The sequence below is a fragment of the Symsagittifera roscoffensis genome, chromosome 2, assembly GCF_963678635.1.
Source record: "Symsagittifera roscoffensis chromosome 2, txSymRosc1.1, whole genome shotgun sequence".
NCBI lineage: Eukaryota > Metazoa > Xenacoelomorpha > Acoela > Convolutidae > Symsagittifera > Symsagittifera roscoffensis.
The window spans coordinates 21,383,851-21,404,667 of record NC_087063.1 but is presented as its reverse complement, the minus strand read 5'-3'; the positions used below and the strand labels follow the sequence as shown (position 1 = coordinate 21,404,667).

The 20,817-nt window shown below is 35.8% G+C and overlaps 1 protein-coding gene across 1 annotated transcript; it reads left to right on the top strand.

Annotated features, from left to right (window-relative positions):
* Positions 1-4,423: 4,423 nt before the first annotated feature.
* Positions 4,424-19,623, top strand: LOC134840445 (tumor protein D53-like). Its single transcript, XM_063856250.1, has 4 exons — positions 4,424-5,422; positions 13,288-13,455; positions 14,624-14,792; positions 18,898-19,623. Exons 1-4 carry the CDS (start codon positions 5,345-5,347, stop codon positions 19,173-19,175), a joined length of 693 nt encoding a protein of 230 aa, XP_063712320.1. The 5' UTR covers positions 4,424-5,344; the 3' UTR covers positions 19,176-19,623.
* The last annotated feature ends 1,194 nt before the right edge of the window (positions 19,624-20,817 follow it).

Sequence of the window (20,817 nt, the reverse complement as noted above, 5' to 3'; positions counted from 1 at the left end):
TGATCTCTTCGTCTGGAGTAAATCTCGTATCGATATGGAAGTTCTTTTTCTTGCTTGATCATCTTAAGCGTGCCTTTAGCGTGCTCGACGTGATAGCCTTCTATCAAGCCTGTCGATCATACTGATTTTCCGGAATCCATTTTTTGAGGTGTTGGTCCCTCTTTTCTGCTTTATTTTTTTGTCAGGCCCTCTCAACGACATCTTCAGATATTTTGTGGTGGATTATTCACCATCATTAACGGTTATCTTCTTGAATCGAGCCACTTACTCTCATCTGAAAATCTCATCTGAAATACATTAAATTCGATCTGCTGCCTGATTATCGCGTATGTTAGCAGTTCGTTCTGTTGCTGGAACCGCTTGAGCGATTTTAATATGCGGCTCTTGACTCCTCCCTAATCGCTCAATTTGTTAACAAATTGCTTCTCAGTAACTTCGCTAGATTTTTTTTTCTGGTTTTATAGGAAAATAGTATTCTGCTTAGTAAAAATGTTTTTAACCCTGTTACCACTTTTCAACTGTGGTTTTCATTGCTCATTTCCAGTCAACTGCTCTACTTCCTCAGTATCAATTTAGTTTTCCTTTCTTTGCACATCATCTATTCTTTTTGTTTTTGTTACGCGCAGACGCTGTGCGGTACAGTCGTCTGTGTTCTGTGTGGAAGTTTTCTCTTTTTTGCTCGATGAATTTTAGTGAGCCGTTAGCGTGCTCGACGTGATGGCATTCTATCATACCTTTCGTTCCTATCGACATTCAGGAATCCGTTTTTTTTAGGGTTGGACCCCTCATTTCTGCTACATTTTCTTTTCTCATGTAAACACTCGCCAGGCCCTTTCAACGACATCTCTATGTTTTTCTTGATGGAATATTCGCCCCCATTAATGGTCATATTCTTAAATCGGGCCACATTCACTCCCATCTGAAAGTCTATCATACATTAGTTTCGATCTGCTTCCTAATGTTCCTGTATTTTAACAGTACGTTTTCTGTCGCTGAAACCTCTTGGTGACGGTTTCAATATGCCGTTCTTCGCGAATCGTTCAGTTTGTTAAAAAACTTGATTGTCAGTGAACTTGTCTGAATTTTTAGAAAAGGAATTGAAACACCCATCTTTTCAGTTGAACGAGTTTTTTTTGGCAAATAGTTTTGCCTAGTGAAACTTTTGGTTTTTACCGCTTCACAAGTGTTTTTTCTATGTCCCATATACAAACAGCTCTTTTACTTTATCAGTATTAACTTAGTTTTAATTTATTTGGACACCGTATTCTCTTATTATTTTTAATGCGCTCTTTTCTTTGGCTCATTGCAACGCAATCGCTCCGCTGTATCGGCGTTATAGTGTCCTTGATTTCTCCCTCACTCAGTCGTCCGGAGTAAATCATGTATCCTTATAGGAGTTTCTTTTTTGCTCGATGAACTTAAGCGAACCTTTAGCGTGCTTGACGTGATAGCATTTTATCACTCCTTTTGCTCCTACCGACTTTAAGGAATTCGTTTTTTGAGGGTTCCCCCCTCATTCCTGCTACATTTTCTTTTCTCATGTAAACACTCGCCAGGCCCTTTCAACAACATCTCCATGTTTTTTTTTGATAGAGTATTCGCCCTAATTAATAGTCATATTCTTGAATCGGGCCACGTTCACTCCCATCTCAAAATCTATCATACATCAATTTCGATCTGCTGCCTAGTGTTCCTGTATTTTAGCAGTAACTTTTCTGTCGCTGAAACCTCATGGTGACGGTTTCACTATGCCGTTCTTGGCGAATCGTTCAGTTTGTTAAAAATTCGATTCTCAGTGAACTTTTCTGAATTTTTAGAAAAGGAATTGAAACACCCATCTTTTCAGTTGAACGAGTTTTTTTTTCTTGTTTTTTTTTGGCAAATAGTTTTGTCTAGTGAAACTCTTTGTTTTTCTCGCTTCACAAGTGTTTTTTATGTCCTGTTTACAGTCAGCTCTTTTATTTTATCAGTATTAACCCAGTTTTCATTTATTTGGAGACCGTCTTCTCTTATTACTTTTCAATGCGCTCTTTTCTTTGGCTCATTGCGACGCAATCCCTCCGCTGTATCGGCGTTTTAGTGTCCTTGATTTCTCCCTCACTTAGTCGTCCGGAGTAAATCATGTATCCTTATAGGAGTTTCTTTTTTGCTCGATGAACTTAAGCGAACCGTTAGCGTGCTTGACGTGATATTATTCTATCACGCCTTTTGCTCCTACCGAATTTCTCGAATTCAGTTTTTTGACGTTTTACTTGATTGACGGCTCGCCCTCTTTTTTCTACTTTTTCTGTTCTCTTGTACACTTAACCCTGTTGGGCGGGTTCTGCTCATCCGTCTCCAGGCTACGGATTTTCGCTGTTTCCACCAACGTCTGCGGGAGTAAAAGGGGAGGGATTTCTGGGGCCGTTAAAAATATCGCAACTAGTGTGGGTTGACAAGAGGCTAAGTAGAGAAACTTGGTTGTCTAAGTGGGCGAGGTAAGTGTTTAAAAGCCGACTGTAACCAGACCGAAGTTGTGAAAGCTTCCATTGGGTGGTTCTGGGAATGCATGCTTGGAGGTGAAATAAAATGACTTTTGAGGAAGGGTTTTCTCCTGGAAACTTGGTTATGATGTTAGTATGTTTTTGTTTGAGAAAAGATCCGTGGTGGGACGCAAGTCTGAAATGTGACTCGATTTGTGAAGCATATAGCATAAAGCCGCTTTCAATTGAAATGAGTTTTGTTATCACCTGACTCAATTCGCGGTATTTTCCGGAAAAAAAAATACCTCTTTTATGGCTGGGCCAAAAATTAGTTTTTTCTAGCGATAAATCACTCCCTGGATTATCTGAAAAAAGAGAATATGTCATTGAAAAGGATACCTGATTGAAACCTTTCATGAGGTATCTGAAACTCATGAGGTATCTGAAAAAAGGATAAAAATTACACGACCTGCTTGAGTGATAAATCACTCCGTTCATGAAATAAGTTAATTTGAATTGATTTACCTTCTGATATAAAAACAAGCAACTCATTATGAAACAACGAATAAGTTGTAATTGTTTTCAAAATTCTAGGAAAAAACAGGCTAGTGGAAATGAGTATTGCGATACTCTTTCGGCAGGAAGAATGGCCGGAAAAATTGATCGATGTAGAAAAGTACATAATTTTGACGAAGGAGAGCAGCGGTGTTTTATAAGCTTTAGTTCAGGACAACAAACTCAGATATTCAACAAAAAATTAGAACTCCTCAAAATAATTTTTATGGTTATCAAAAAAGATCTGAAAGACCTCATCTTTAAAAACTATTGTCGTTATCATATTACGATCTCATCAAAATCATGATGATCATCATCCTTATAATCCCATTACATATTATCGGAAGGTCAGTTATCGTGATAACCGAAAGTTACTTCATTCGCTCTTCATTTTCCCCTGACTCGAGTACTGATCTAACACGTTTCGAAAAAAAAACTTCCTGAAACTTCCAATCTCCCAAAAGTTAATTGATTTACCATTGAGGCTCGCCAATTTAGAGCGTTTTTATCTTTTTTTAGGCCAGTCTGGGCGGTGATAGTTTTAGTTCATACGGAAAATTTTGCCCGGTAACCATGCTAAGTCAGTCGCTTGTCTCTTTACTTAGATGAAGAACGTCACGTGCAGTTTATTAGTAATTACTAGAATCAGTCATTGACCGTTTAGTTTAGTTTTATCCTGATGCCCCTTTGAATTTAAGTTTGATTTCGATTCGTTTTCATCGCGCTGTTTGGGTTGATTTTTACTTCACTCGTTTTTTTCGGGGCTATTCTTGTTACAGAAACACTGGACTACTTGAAGTTCTAGGGTTTACTAGCGGGGATTTTTTCAAAAAGTTTTTCTTGATTGGTTTTCTGCCAAATAAATAATTTAAACTCTATTGAAATGATCAAAGTACATAATTTATTCTAGAAGTTTATGCGCCGCGTGCAAAGAGAATTTTTTGCGACGCACCTCCCCCTCAAAATTAGTTTTTATTAGCAACCAGGGCGCAAGTTTTTAAGTTCATAATCCTAACATAATGACGTAACTGATACTAACCAGAATAAATTTTGATTGGTTAGTTGGTCATTTATTAGCTTTACACTTGATGACTAAAATGTAAACCAGACGAAACCTGAAAAAAATGATAAGTAGAACTTTTGACAGATAAAGGAGAATGAGTGGAAATATTATCATTAATCAGAAATAGTTGTAGTTAGCATAAATAATGTGTGTCAGAAATGCGAGTGTAAGAAATGATGTGTCAGATTGATCAGAAATGGGAGTCAGAAAAAGTAAAGCATTCAATCAAAAACCATTCAATCAGAGTAGTCGTGCCTTTTAAATAGCCGTGCCTTTTTTAATCTAATTGCTCAGTTCTGTGATCCCCTTTATTCGGTCTCTCAATTGTTTTCTTTTCAGATAAATTGATGTAAACTGTTCGTTCAGTCGTTGGAAAACAAATTCAACTAGATTATTATTTTTTGCTACTTCCGAGCCAGACATCACATTTTTGGAACCAGCTGCTGGCTATTGGGAGCACTGCATTGTTTCTAAACAATATCCTGATTTTACACAATCCAAAAACATATCATTCGATTTTCCTATCAAGTCCCTCTGGTTAGCTATTTTCCTCCTCTGAGTCGGATAATTCGCAGGTTTTCTGCTATTTAAATTATTCCCACAGTGCGCCCAAAGTTGAAACAGACTCAGGCAAGGCACTTGCCATCCAAATTTATTCCCGTTATCGATTCACCATCTCTTGTTATTTGACTAGTTTATGTGAGTGAGTGTGGTAAGAAGGGACTGAAAAATAGGACACTGTTCATTTAATTCATTCCATTTATTTCACCCGTTTTGTCCGTTTGTTAATAAAACACGCAATTTCGCCGAGAGATAGCCGATTTGGGATTAATTCTGATTACATTCGACATTGAAAAATAATGAGGAAAAGATAAATAGGCAAAGCTTTAATGTCGCAGATCCATTGAATTGGAATTCCGGTCCGTTGATAACTTATCTCTCCTTTTGCCTGTATCTTTTACCATTACCACTGAGGGGAAAAAGGTAAATTTCTCGCTTTCTGCAACAAAGTGGCTCACTGAAATCCCTATACTTTGTCGTATCTCTTTTTGGTGTTGCAGTACTGCAACCATTTAATTTATATAATACATTCGATAGAGTTGTGCTGCTGTTGTTGTTGTTGTTTTTTTTGTGGTGTATCCATTCAAAGTGGTGCTACTTTTAAAATCTAATTAGTGATTCTCATTTCTATTATTCTTTAATCGCTGAATATCCTTACTGCTGGCGCACGTGAGAACATCAACAGATTGATAGCAACAGTGGAATGAACCCTACACCCTCAGACGTCACTGCAATGAATCCAAGTGCAACTGCGGATAATGGACTATCTTCTGCTACTGAGGTAAGGTTAATCCACAGTAATCGGTTCATAGGTGACAAATCATATGGCTGAATATTGAATAGCATTTGCCCTTTTTGTAAAATTGAACGCTCCGTAAAATTGATACGAAGATGGAGAGAAGTGGTTTTTCGCAAATACTAATCCATATACATTTCAATATTCACATCCTCTAAATATTAAGATGTGTTTAAACTCATACAAATTCTCCTGGAAATATAATTTTTACGTGTGTCCGTTATAGTCTGCATAGTTGCGAAAAGTAAAGCTCCTACGCAGACTGACTTCTGTACATAGAAAAAAAATCGTCAATCCTATTAGCATGATTTTACAGCCATGCAGGGGCGGATATAGGATTTTCTCCAAGTGGGGGGGGGGGGTCCATTTTCAGGATTTTTTTTTTCGAAATTTTGTCAGCTTTTTTGTAGGTCGACCAAATTGATTTTCCGAGCAATCCCAAAATACTATAAATACCCTATTTTGACCCAAAAAAATGTTTGTACCGCTGGCAAATTTCAAAAAAAAAACAGGTCTAAAATATTGTTTTTGGGCACTTTTTGAAAAATTTATATACAACTAATATCATTTAGATAGTATTTAATGGAAGTCATGTAATAGCTTTTTTTTCAAATCAAATTCTAGAAAAAAAGATTGTTTTTTTTCGTATTCGTGGTTTTTGTCCTAGTTTCCGTTGGCTCATTTTCCTTTTTTAAAATTTAGTTTGTGTTATCTGCAACGTTTTTTTAGGCTTACTTTCCAAAGCATAGAATAAACTGTTCAAATCAATAACAAACTTATGTTTGATAGTACGCAATTTAATTTGACTTTGCTAAAACATAAGCCGAAACCGTTTAATCGGGAAAAAACGAAAAAAAAATCAAGTTACAGAAGTTTCAATCATAGTAGAAACTGTTTAAATCAATAAAAAATCTATGAAATTTGTGATTTGTTTTTTTTCCCGATTTTAAGGTATTTTGGCATATTTTATTTCAGCTTAATCAAATTATCTTGCGCAGTTTCGAGGTTAAAAATATATTTGTATGCTTTTATGAGTTCCATAAAAAGTTTGAAAACTTTATTGCTTCAAAATTTTTATGACAACAATTTTTGTTTAGGCTCAAATTCTTTTCTTTACTCGTTCTTTTAACAAATCTTTTCTTTAACATTGAACGCTGAAACTTTTCAGGTTTCTTTCCAATTCGCCCAGGGGTGACGCCGTTGCCTTTGCATTCTAAGGTCTGGGGTTCGCATCTCAGCTGGACTTTGTTTTTTCATTTTGTAAGAAAAAATCGGTTAAAATTGAATTGTCGGAGTTTCCATTGTCTGCTAAGTTGCCATGTTACGGATTTTTCTTGTGCTGTGAGCAATTTTCATTAACAGTGTTGTTCATTCTAGTATCTGGGGGAACTTGAAATATATATATTTTTTTTACATAAACTCTTTTTTTTTCCGGCTCAACTGGTGCCTGCTCAAAGTTTGTCGGCGTACTTGCTACATTACTGATGTTTCTTTGGCTGTAGGCTACTTTCATAATTGCAAGTGTTGTTTATTGTAGTTTCAGGTGGGACTGAATTCATTTTTTGTACTACACAATGAATTGTGTAATCATTTTTTTGAAATTTTTTGAAACTTTTTTTTACATTATATTTTTTGGATCAATTTTTGTGTCTGCTCAAAGAACGTAAATTTTGTTCCGTTGCTAATTTAATATTCAAATTCCTGGGGTTTTTGACTGGAATGAAATTCTATCGAGAGATATCGAGAAATTTAAAATTTTGGTAGACCTAGTTTTTTTTTCATAATTTTTCTCTTTTTTTCGACTTCGCATGATTTTTATGTTTTTGTTGTATGGCAAGTTGTGCGCCTCTGTGTAAGCTAATGCCAAAGCTGGCACTGTTTGGTGGGTGAATCCGCCGCTGCAGCCAAGCCTTGAATGCGCCCCTGCAGCTATGCCTTAGATAAATTTTTTTTAAAATGTTCACTAAGATTTAAATATTTAGATACCAATTCAATTTGCCTGCAAACAAAAAACTTGTTTTCTTTTTTTGACAATTTCTAAATATCAAATATGAATCTACGTTCTTCTAGCTATTTTGTGTGTAAAAAAGCAGCAAAATCTTGGAATAAGTCCCAGTATCAGCGCTTGCAAATGGTAGATAGACTTACTTTAAAGATAATTTTAAATCTCATTTTTACTATTTATATTGCTTTTCATTCAAACTTTTGACTTAGTTTTGCCATTAAAAAGAATTGGAATTCAAATGAAAATTCAAGTTGTTTATTTGAATATGCATTAACGATCGAGATGAATTTTTGTATAGTATATGCCATTTAGTTTCCGTCATTTCTTCAATTTTTCTATGAAGATGATTAATTTGACTAATTTATTGGAGTGATTTGGTTTGTACGTTTTGCTGACTTGGTTTTCTTAAGCAAACCTTTGATAAAAAATGATAGTTTTATTCATTGATTTTGTGAGTATTTATTCCGACCACTGAAATTGGGGAATAACTTTGTCTTCAGGTGTTTCGAATTTTTTCCCACGCCTAATCAGACAAAAGACATTGGAATGGGTCGAATGAAACAAAATAATAAAGCCCTTTCAACCGTGATTTTGAGAGAAGTAAGTATAATTTTGAAAATTTTTCGCAGTGTTTTTCCTTTTATAGTACCCATTTGACGCACTTTGACGTACCATTACATCACTTGTTACTTGATATTGCTTGTGTATGGTAGACAAATTCCTGATTCCTATATGCGGGTATATATTCCTTACAATTACCCCCTTTTTCAAATTAGTCGATGAATTAGTTTAAACCTCGCAAAATTTTTATCAATCAGAATGAAGGAAAATTGAATTTTCAAAAGCTAGAAAGCTCAAAGTGCAACAGTTGTTATATTTAAAATTTATATGAACTTAGAGAAAGACAAGATTGCTCGTATATCAGGTCGAAGCCCTGAATGTTCCGACTGCCCCTTAACCTATTTCGAGTAATTTTTGATTTGAAAAAAATTGATAAATTACAAATTTGTACTGCCAATATCAAATGCAAGTGCTAAAACTTGAGTAGAAATTATTTGACAAATTAAGTCGGCCTCAATTCCTTTTTGAACAATTAGGAGTCCGGATAATTTACCACGCTTAAATACTTTGCGTATTGAAACTATCAAAATATTATTCGAGCAGCAATGCCATCCGCATTTTAGTCTAGTGCAAGCATACTCGATTGGCAATCCAAAGATTTCCGAATCGATACCCATATGCTCTCAACTTTTGTAAAACTGGTCTGAGTTTGAAAAAAAACACCACAGAAATATATTTTTTCCTCGCCTTTTTGAAAGTCTGAGCAAAAAAAAGTGCTGGTTAATTAATTGTTTCTTAAAGGGGGATAATTTTTTTAGTAGATACCATAAGTATGTTTGACGGAAATTGTAAATTTTGTTCATTGTTATTCCTTGTGCGTCCGGGGCGGTCACGTTGGATATAATTCACTTCAATTTCCACTTTTTAAAAAACTTGAAGTATTTTTTAAAAAAGTCATTTTTTATTCCGACGAATTAATTTAAGTTCGAGAATTTTAGATCAATCAGAATGCAGGAAAATTAAAATTCGAAACGCTTGAAAGCTGTAAATGATGTATCTATTACATTTGACCAATCAAGTGATAAATTGTTTTTCGATGAGGGATTCTTTAATAAGTATTATAGGGTAGAAAGGGGATTTAATCTTTATGTAGGTTCGACAAATTTGCAAATATGTTGATAGCGTAATCATTTTTGTTCAAAAAATTAACACGTTAAAGAGCAGTAGGAACATTGTTTTTTAACATAAAGACTGGGTTCTTAGTACGACTTGCTTGTCTACGACTAGCGAATTTTTTACAATCAAGGGAACAGACAATTGGTCATGAAACTTATTAGACATCCATATTTGTGATAGCATCGAATCAGATGTAAATTTTGCCAGATAAACTATTTAGAAATCAAGCAATATCAATTACACTGATTCAATGCTTTTAAACAATGCATATTTTTAAGATAATTGTTTTGAACGTTTTTTGTCTTAATTTTTTGAGTTTTGTTTGCTATTTTTGCCTTTTTTCAGACTGGATCTTTTGTTTTCTGCAACCTTGTCTTGATTGAGTAAATGCTCGGCCACATGCTTTTGTACACATTTCCGCGCTTTTGTTTGCATTACTGTCTGCATAGTTGTCTATTATTTTCAGAGTCTAGAGCAGACCAGTCTCCTTGTCCTTCCTACATTTTTTTTGCAAAAAAATGTAGGGAAGGCAAAAAAGCTTCTGTTGTAGTAGAGTGACATTAGATTGGACTCCATTCATTTTGCAATTAAACGTCATTGAAGAAGGGATACATCATTCAATTCCATTTAAAAAATCAATTTTTGTTATATGCCGTCTGTGCATATTTTTAACCAGTTCTTGGAGCTCGAGTGAGCACCCTTTCAGCACCCTTTTCGACACTGGCTTTTTAAAAATTTTGTCAAAAGTTAGCAAATATTTTGAAAAAATTTTCTGAAAGTTTTTTAGTGTCAATGATGAGCGAAGTGAAGAAAAACATTCAGGTCATGTTTTCAGAAAAAAATTGACAAGTTGTCCAAGAATAAATTTATTGTCTGTTAATTTGATTTAGAAGGTTCAATTCAAATAACTGTGCTAAAAGAAGGCAATTCACGCTCACCAATAGCGAAAGTGCTTATGGCGCAAACTGTTGTTTTTAGTTCGTATTGATACAGTTTTCTCAAATTGGGTTAGTTTATATCTAAAAGTATCAATCATAAAAGACTATTCAAATTTAAAGAGAATGTTTAAAGAATAACGAACGTAGTGAAGACTGTTGTATAGGTCTTGTGATTTTTTTTTGTTATTTTCAGGAAAAGTCTTAAAAGTCTCTAATAACTACAGATGTGCATTCATACATATTGATGCATTTATGAATGCACTTAGGTATAAATGGACTTTTTGAGTTCAATTGAAATTCATCTGCTGAAAACGAAATAAATAGCACTCTCCAAATACGAACGTGAAAATGGCGCAAAAACGTGAACGATTTCTACTTTCGATTCGAAAGTGGAATTTAGTTTTAAGGTTTCCAGCGGAATAAAAACTTTACCTGTTGATACAGTTTTCTCAAGTTGGGTTAATGTTATCGAAAAAGCGCCAATCACAAATCAATCTAGAAACCCAAAAAGCTTAAAGGGCATTTATTTTTCTCTTTGAAATTTGAAAAATGAGATTTTTTCAAGAAATTCAGTGTTTTTTTATGTTTACTTGCGTTCATTACTCTTTTCCAATCTTCGATTGGCTATGTTCAAAGACGTTCAATCGGTTTTCGGTATCCTTAAGTTCTTTGACTTTTTTCCAACCCCTATGATTTTTTCTTCTTTTCTATCATTTTTGTGTCTGTTCCAATAACTCTAATCCAAGAACATGATTTTGGAAACTTTTTATCAAACGGTTTTTCGTGATTTGAACTAATGCTCATTGCAATCACCGAATATCGTTCGAACAAAAAGTTCCGTTTTTTCTTGGTTTTGTAATTAGAAAGTAGTTAAACCCTAAATCTAACAGACTCAAGGTGATTCTAATGTTTAATAGTTATCCTAATATGAGAACAGCTTGATGCGGTACCTCATTGAGTTCTTTTAGTGTCATTATGTAAACTAGTAGAATACTTGGTGATATATTACAATAGAAGGAAGGTTCAAATTTAATAGCTGGATCGTTACTTGTTGTACTTCAAACAGTGCTTACACTTGCGAAGCTAGTGTATTAGTACGAGCCTTTTTTTCCAACCTAAGTCGCAAATATTGGTGCGGCACCCCAATAATGGTGGAGCACCTTTACAGCTTTTTGATTGCATGTGCTTTTACGTTTAAATAGTAATAAGTTAACACGGTTGCAGTTGAATGGTCGTGCCTTACCCACTCGGTCATAGCTGCTCCGCTTCGCCTCGTGTGTGTGAGAATGGGAATAGGTTTGGTTCATTGAGTTGTCACACGTAAGGTTGATAGTGTTTGGTGTTCTTTCAAGCCGAACTGTTTTTGGTGATATATTACAATAGGTGGCAGGTTCATGTTAATAGCTGGATCGCTGTTTGTTATACTTCGAATAGTATTTTTAACTTACTTCAAAAGCCATTTTTTGGCGAAAGAAGTGTATAACTTCAATTTTTGAAAAAAAATTTCATTTGACAGAGTAGTGTATTCACAAAAACTATCGAAGTAGCATGTACTATTGAGTGAATTGAAATGACTGTATTATGCATTATAGTTTTCAAATTTAATATATGCACTATACTCAATCAGCACCTATTGTAACATATCACCGAAAAAATGTTTATTTTTACGACCATTCATAGAATGAGAATTGACTATGGCTTAGGCTGTTTCATTTCGGGCAACTACCACAACTTCAAAGAGCGTTATTAAAGCACTTAAGTGACGCGGATTCTTAAAGGTTACTTTAAAAATTTTCTGCTGAGTAACGGTCTGATTCTGTATCTTTTTTTTTCAAGGTAATATACAGCCGGGTATTTTTTGCAACTCCTGAAGCTGAGTTTTACTTCGCTTATGACCCCAAAAAACAGGCAAAAAAGCGGCATATTTTTGTTTAATGCTTAAAACTTCAGCATCGAATACTGTGAGTGTAACATTCTGGACCACATGCACAGCAAATTACTGCACTCAGGGGCGGATTTAGGGGGGGGGGGGGGCGCTACTCAGAAACCAAAGGGTCCTCCCTTTGGCATTATTTTATTACTTCCATTTTTGGCTGACCAACCCTAAGTTTTCTCACGGCGCCAATATATACTAATTTTGAAGGGGAGCGCGAGCCGAAACGACGCAATTTTTGGTCAAAATTTTCCAAAAAAGACCCAAAAACTGCAAATTTGACCTGTTTTTTTTTTTTAATTTGCCTCTGGCGCAAAAATTTTTGTGTAGTTATGTTTGTGTAGTGACTGCACTTGTTTTTTAGGGGGTATTAAACGCTTCTTTCGATCTGCGGAAGTTTTATTCTAGAAATTTCAAATGTTGATCGGCTTTGACATTTACGCGACATTTAGTTTTTTAGCAGCAAGTAGTTATTAGGATTTCCAGGAAGGAAACAACTGTCTTCTATTGGATTAATTGCCGCCTAAAATCTATACAAACACAGAGCGTTTATATTTAATGATGAATCTTGATCTGTATTATAAAAAGAAATTTGCAAAAATTAATGCAATTAGCTGCTACTAAGTCTTCCTACTTGATATGATTAAACTATAATTTTTGCTGAGCATAGCTACATCGTTTGTACCATTTGATCATTTTAGCCGCAATTTTTGCTTCAGTCTCATAGTCAAAGAAACGCTATTAGATAAGTAATATGTAAAAGTGTTTAGTTCGGGAACAATTATTTTTCAATTTGGAATAGCTGCTGTTTTTATTCTTCTGCATTTTCAAGAGTCGTGTTTAACAAACGATTCAATTTATCATTTGTTCTATGCATCCGCCAATTCTCCTAAGCGTGATTTACAAATTCGATATTTTAATAATTGGCCCTATTGTTTACGAACAACGTCTAGAGCACTTAAGACAGCAATGGCTCTTTTACCGTCGCCCTATTTCGCCATCCCCATTAAAAATGAATTTGGTGGTTGAGCCAAGGTTATGCATGAAGACCAATTTTTGCTAAGAAGACCAAGTGTGCATTTTGGAAAATATGCAAAATACCCAAAATTTGATCTACCCGAGCAATAGTTTCAAAGTTAAAATCATGCATGGGTTGGGGGGGGGGGGGGGGGGGTGGTGGGTAAAGGATCCACTGCAAAGGTAGTTTCTTGTTTTTTATGAGTCTTTTTTAACATAGGGAGGCGCGGGATTTCTCTCTTTCGACAGTGCTGGTGCGTCGTCTGGCATAGATCAAGACTGGCAGATGGAGAACGGAGAGCCAGAGAAGACGTCAGATGAATTGAGGCAGGACTTGACTCAACTAGAGGACGAGATAAACACGCTCAAACAAGTTCTACATGTCAAGGTTAGCTTTTATTTTCCGCGTTTTTCATTGAACCATCTCCTAACTCATGAGTTTAGGTCCGGGGTGGCCTTCTCATAGAGTAATTTCTTATAGGGTACACCGTCTGTTCGTCACGCTATCTTTTTTCGGCCGGATAGGTTCGTGCAACTCCTTAGTCTAATATTAATTCTAGTCTTACTCTTATATTTCGTAGTCCCAATAGATCTAGAGATATACTGGTTTACTGCGAAGTTAGATGAGAGAAGAAGTCAAGTGATTTCAATCTTTATTCCTAGTTCTCTAAACCACTAGCTTTTCAGGTTTACAAGTATAGAGTAAGATTCAGTTATTAATTATGATTGGCTAGCTATGAATATTTTGGAATATAATTATTAAATTAGAATATAAAAAAAATAACTAGTTTCAAACTGGTTCCACTCTCCCCTTCTTAAAAAACTTCGCGTTTTGGGTTCTTAAAACTCTTTGCTTGTCGGTGTATCAGGCAGCAAGTCTTTTAGCTTCAATTCGTTCCATCGGGCTCGATTTTTGTTTTTATTTTGTTGTAGGGAAGGGACTCATGATAACGGAATTTACACGTCTAAGTTTTGTTATTTTCATATTTGCAAACGCTTCTCTCTTGGTTTTTAATGCTGATTTGGATTTGATCCAATTTCATTCTAAGATTCAACCAAAATAGCCAACTTGCTTTGAATTTATTTTCATCATCAGCTACATTTTTTTGTTGCTAATTAACCGGAAGTGTATAAAATTTGTTCCAATTATGAGTCACTGAACGTAGCGAAGACTCCCATTTAGGTCTTGCTTCATTCTTGGCAAGTCATATATTTTTTCCTGGCAAGCTCATGATCGATTTCTAGTTTCGAAAGTGATTTCAATTTTCAGGTTTTCCAGCGGAATTAAAAATTTACCTTTTGATCCAGTTTCCACCTATTAATTTTTGTATGCAACTTCTCAATTGCGCCAATAATAAATTGTTCATGGAATTCACAGAGCTTTAAGAGCATACTATTTTTCTTTAAAATTCGAAAATTTTAAAAAGTTTTTAAAAAATTACGTGTACTTCTAGTTGTTGGTTGATTTAATCTTTATTGGATTAGTGGTATGAAGGATATAAGGAGGTTTGTTTGGGATGTAGGATGTTAGTTTTATACGAATCTTATACGCCTAGGAGAAGAAGGCGAATGACATTCGTGGCAAACTGGGCATCACTCCCATCCAGCTGATCAGCGACAGTTTGTATGGGGGTTTGAGTGGGCTGAAAAACATCGCCTCCTCCGAGACAGTGCAGAAGACGTCCGAGAACGTCAAGTACTTCGGAAACTCCTACCTACTCGAAGGTACGCATGAATGGATTTTGTTTCAAACTTTCGTCATATTCGGAAAATCAAAATGTTAATTTTTGTCACCTCCTTATCTGGAAGATAATTAAGAGTAATGAACGTGGTAGAGACTCTTATATAGGTTTTGCTGATTTTTTCTTGTTTTTTTTTCAGGAAAAGTCTAAGTCTCTAATAACTACAGATGTGCATTCATACATATTGATGCATTTATGAATGCACTTAAGTATCTATGCACTTTTTGAGTCAATTGAAATTCATCTATTAAAATTGACGTAAATAGCACTCTCTAACTACTAACGTGGAAATGGCGCGAAAAAACGTCACTGTTTCTAGTTTCGAAAGTAGAATTCAATTTTTAGATTTCCAGCGGAATAAAAACTTTACCTGTTGATCCAGTTTTCTCAAGTTGGGTTAATGTTATCGAAAAAGCGCCAATCACAAATCAATCTAGAAACCCAAAAAGCTTAAAGGGCATCTATTTTTCTCGTTGAAGTTTGAAAAATGAGGTTTTTTCCAACAAAGTCAGTGTTTTTTTAATGTTTACTTGCGTTTATTACTCTTTTCCAATCTTCAATTAGCTATGTTTTTAATTGAGTTGCAAAAAGTTCGGGCAGCGAACTTCTTGAAGCAAAACATTGCATCTATTTCGGATTTTTTTTTCATGTAGAAGCTATTGTCGCATGATTCAAGGTCATTCAAACTACCAAAATTACTTGCAATTTAGCCTAATTTTTGTAATTCACTTATTAAAAAGATGTGTTATGTTTTGACCCACCGGATATTGTTAACTGGGTAGCCCAGCCCTTGTCTACGAATGGATTTTAGAGGTCCGGTTGTATTTACCTGACACTGGAACGATTCTTGATTTTGAATGTTCAGCGGGCATCAACCGATTAACTAGACTTTCTTATCGAAGAATTCATCTTTCTTTTATTTCAATACCGGAAAGCCTCACAGATAATTATTTTGACAGCGTTAGATTCAAATATCAACCATCAAATATTGTGAAAATTTGCTGAACATGGCGGTTTGTTCAACGGCAACTTCTGCCATGTTCTCTTAAGCAACAGGCTACCGGCAAAGGTCTGAAGTCTAGCAACTGATGTCGAAGAAATCAAACAGGAACCAATAGAGAACGATTCAGTGTTTCAGAAAGATGAAAAGCAAATTGGCGCAGAGAAGCAGCCCAATTTCAGCTAAATTATACGAGTGGAGTGTGCTGCAAGTTTTCGTACGAATTCCAGTGCTGAATCAACGTCGGATGGGACCGGAAAGAAACGAAAAACAGGCGAACCCAAGCAGCTATGAGTGAACCAATTTAAGGAGGAAACTGAAAAGCCCTGCAATGATTTCTCGGCAGCTGAGAAGCTATCGTTCGTCAGGCGTTGGTGTATCGGTTAATGTAATACTGGAGTAACATGTCAAATAGTGATTGACCTTGGAAAAAATAAGTCAATGAATTCCATAACAGTTCGAATTGTATCGAAGGAGAACGCAATAGCCAAGGCTTTTAACTGCTTTTACTCTAACCATACGAGTAAAATCAGTGATTTCCGGCCCTAAAGAGCTGTTTAGCGGCAGTTAAGACCCAATGAAGATGCGGAAGCGTAATTGAACACCGCGAAGAAAGATTAACTGAAAAGCAGAAAATGCAATATGCTGTCTGTGGGATGCCATTTCTCGATTTTGCATGTACGTAGCCTCATTAAATCTTTGGATCTTAATTTTTTAATTCTCACCAAGGTATGGAGTATAGATAAAGAGAATGATGAATCAAATTCAGTTGGCTCTAATCCACAAGAGTATGATTCATGAGTGCTAATCTGAACAATGAAAAAGAAGATGGTTTACTTTTGATTTACAACACAAATTATCAAGCAAACATCGAAAAGGTGAAACTGACAGTTTAATGTTTCTTTTATAGGATATTATAGCAGGCAGAGATCCGATTTTCATTTGCCTCCTTTATCGACCCCTGTCGGTCTCTTTCATGGTTTTCTTTCCAGAATTTTTTAATTTAGTAATGCGTTATCGCTTTTAACGTGAATTATTGATTTTAACATTCATTTCGACAATCCTCATTACTTCAGAACATCAGAAACAGAGAAGATCCTCGATGCCATGCTCCAGACAGGAACTGAACAGATATTGTCTTTTTCAACTCATCGCTGTGGTTTTAGACTTGATCAAATTCTGTGCTTACCAGGCGTGAGCTTTGCGGATATTTTCGCTGGTGATTGTAATCCCAGTGATCATTGCCTTATGTTCTTTTTTACGAATATGGAAAAGACACTGGTGCAGCTAATCAGTAAGTAATGGAGTTGAGACCATGTTTGAAGCGCCAGCGCACTCGAAAAGGAACTAAAGACATGTTTGACTTCTAGGATTCTAGAAAACGCATTATAACGTGTAGAGAAGACGATGTCCACCAACTACCCTTTTGTGAAAACGGTTCGCAAAGAAAGCTTATTTGGTTGATGGCGATGTAGTGGCTCAGAATCATTTAAGAAAAGAGCGGAGCAGCTGATGAAAATTGTTTGCTCCTTACAGAGTTTGTCGAAATACAAGCGGGAAGCTTGTGTTCTTTTAGAGAAAAAGAGCGCAGCTGGTTTCTGCAGAGCTTATGTGTCACTAGTGACTCCGATTAAACACCGGTCGTCGCGCGTACAATTTTTTGAGACTGCTCTCAAACGGAACGTGATCAATTTGGCATGCTTGCTGACAATATGTCGGCAGAAGATTTTTTTACGCGAGACCTGCTGAAAATTAGCCACTTATCCCTAAGGTTGAAGAAAGCATCACTTCAGTTCAGTCATTTTCAAAAACTTTCGAAGGTTCCTGTACTCAGCAACATTTGAGAGACAGATATAGCTAAAGCTTTGATTAATTATCTGTGGTATTAAAATGTGCTATTAGTTTGTAGTGACCTTAGCAGTGCCTCTGATATTATGCATCACAGTTCTATGCTTTCATTTTTGCGAAATAGATTGGGCATAAGGGGCAAAGAACTCACCGGGCTGGAAAGCTACGTTACCGACAGAAGTAACGTAGTTAGAAGTGAGGGCGAAAACTTGTTCAGGCGAAAAATATAGAGATGGGTGCCAACAGCCGACGTACTGGGACCTCTTCTGATCATTATTGATCTTCTTGTTGTCGGCGGTTATTGAGAGAAATGAATGTTCCATACCACGAAAAAAGCCTTAAGTCGATCTTCGAGCGTCTTTGTGGTGATGATCGATAAGTTTATCAGTCGGTTAAAAGATGCGTTTGGCACTTAAGGACTAGCCTTTATTGCAGAGAAATCTGAACTGCTTGTCATATCAAAGAAATCAAGACTGAATGTGACAATTTCAGCTGAAAATATTGAAATAAAAAAGGCCTGAAACTTAGGAGTTGTTCTTGATAGCAGGTTATCAATAAACGAACAGATCAATCCTGCTACTAAACTATGTTAGTGGCAACTAACGCAACTCTGGGGAATACGTAATAAGTGTGTCTTATTTGAAAACGCAACTTTTTTAGCTCGCTTTTTTGTTATTTCAAGGCTTATTGCTGTAACAGCTTCTATTTTAGTTTGACTGCTTATCAGGATTCTGAAATTCAGCGCGCTTAGAATGCGGCAGCTCGTTTCATTTTCTGCTTGAAACATAGAGCTCATATATCTCGGGCTCTAACCGAGCTTTAATAGCTGCTGAATAAATGTCGAAATAATTTCAAATTTGCAACGCTTGTTTTTCAATTTTTGCGCAACCACGTGCCTATTAACTCTGCAACGTGTTGTGGATCCGGTTGCATTTTGAAAGAACTGGCAAATCGCTACTCAAAGTAAGAGAAAAAACACGATATATCCAGCAAACTTTTTTTCTGCTGCTGCTGTTTGGAACAAATTTCCAGAAGATGTTCGATGAAGAAGTTCGACGACGTCCGAAGAAGTTTTTAAGCGCATTCTGAAGACTCATTTTTTGTAAATAATTGTATTTTTAGTATTTTTTAAGGATTTTGTAAGTGTAATTTATTCTTATTTCAAAAAAAAACAATTAGCTCTGTTTAATTGGTTCTGTCCAAACTGTCCGCGACTCGTTGTGTAATTGTATTAATTTAGGGAGCAAGAATGCGGCCTCATACACCAAGAGTGGATTGTCCAACCTCAGCACAGGCATGATAAGTGGCATGGGCTCTATCAAGAATTCCAAGATATTCTCATCCATGTATGGCTTCAAACCCAATGCGGCTGAGGAGGAAAAGTTTGTGGAAGTGATCGCACCCCCTGAATACTCTTCAACTGGCGATACTCAAAGTGGGGGTAATGAAAATAACACCGGCACGGCTGACGCAGCAGGTGCAAGCTCAAACCAGACTGAAAATAGTACATCCAGTTGAGAAAACGAAGAAGAAACAAAGAATGATTGGAAATATCAAAATCAAATACTTAAAATTGAGTGAAATACTTAAACTTGAGTACCGAGACAGTGTCGGGATATTTCGTCGATGCTTTTTAAATTATGTAAACTAATTTTTTGGAAGCTGTGAATGACCATATTGCCTCAAAATTGATGATCTGTTTTTGTGCGTAAAGTATTGGGCAATGCTGTTATATACTAAAAGAAAATAGACGACTCGAGCGATGTTGCAGTAAAGTTTAGATAATGTGTATCCATGTGTACAATATTTCCTGTTGAGTTTCTAAGAGATTTTGTTATTTGATCTGAACTACTTCATGATATTTTTTAGTGTAAGCTGTGTAAGTGTTGTATTTCAATGTAGCGAGCGAATGTCCAATCTAGCATGTTAGTTTGTATTTATTAGAAATAAAATTATTTCAAGTTTTTTCTTGGTTGAAAGATATGAGGTGTTGTGTTGTTAAGATTTTAAGAGGGACTTATCCAGTAAAAACGCAATTGGTGTACTTGGGTAGGGGTTCAAGTGAAGTCTTAATGAGTTGTTTCCGCGCCAAGTCTATAAGGTTTAGCTAACTTTTAAGTTACTTATGTGCTGATTTGTGAATTCTTGAACCCAAGTGAGTGTGTACTATTTGCTCCGACCTGTCTCGTAAAGTGAGAAGCAGTTGTGGCATAGGCTGGATTTTTTTCATCCGATTTTCTCTGCCTCAGAAAGCTGGGATTGGTATCTTATTAAAGCCCTAGTAGAGTGTCGATTGAGGGTGTCCATTTTTTTTGTTGTTCAGATTCGTTTTTAGCAGTGTGGTGAAAGGTCAGCACTGTATAAGTGTTTTTGGCTAAAATATGAGTCTTATTTGAACCTTGATTTTTAAACCCTCATTCTGCTCGTCCTCAGCCATTTCTTCAAAATTTACTTAAAAAAAAACTTTGTTTTCTAGTTTTTATTAAGATTGCTATGGCCGGAACATTTGGATCTAATTGCATAGCCATAGGATACTGTTGTTTGATTACACAAGCGGCTTGCGGAGCGTAGTGTATTACTGTGAAGAAACTTGTTTTTTCAACCTAAGTTGCAAATAAAAGTGCTCATTTGGTGGCCTTTTTGGTATATTTCAATTTAACTATATTTTAGCAAAGGCAATTTAGTAGCATATGTGGCTGCTATATTTTTCGCTCGTGTTAGTCCCTGTTTGAAGGAAACAGGTTTTATGAAAATTTATGGGATTTGTTTTTTTTTACCTGCATCTTTCGCTGGTCGCTTTGAATTTTACACCACGTTCTACGGCCTGCGGACGTTTCAGTAAGAGCATTTTTGACCTATTTGTTTTTATGTTTTTTCAATTTCTCAAATATTAACTGCTCAAATCTGATTTTATTGAAAGCTCCCCTTTATAAGCCTCTTATCCCTAAATGGTAGTAAAAACAAGCTCATTTTGGTTAGTTTTGGTTAATTTTTGAAACTGTCCTCGAAAATTTCTCGCCAAATCTGAGGTAAAGGGTTCAATCGGAAGAACAAGTGATAGCAATTTTTTTTGCTCAAATGACTCCGCCCTTGTTTTCTTAGTAAAAAATTAAGCATTAGAAAAAAATAATTTTTTTTTTGATTTTTCGACCGTGTTTTG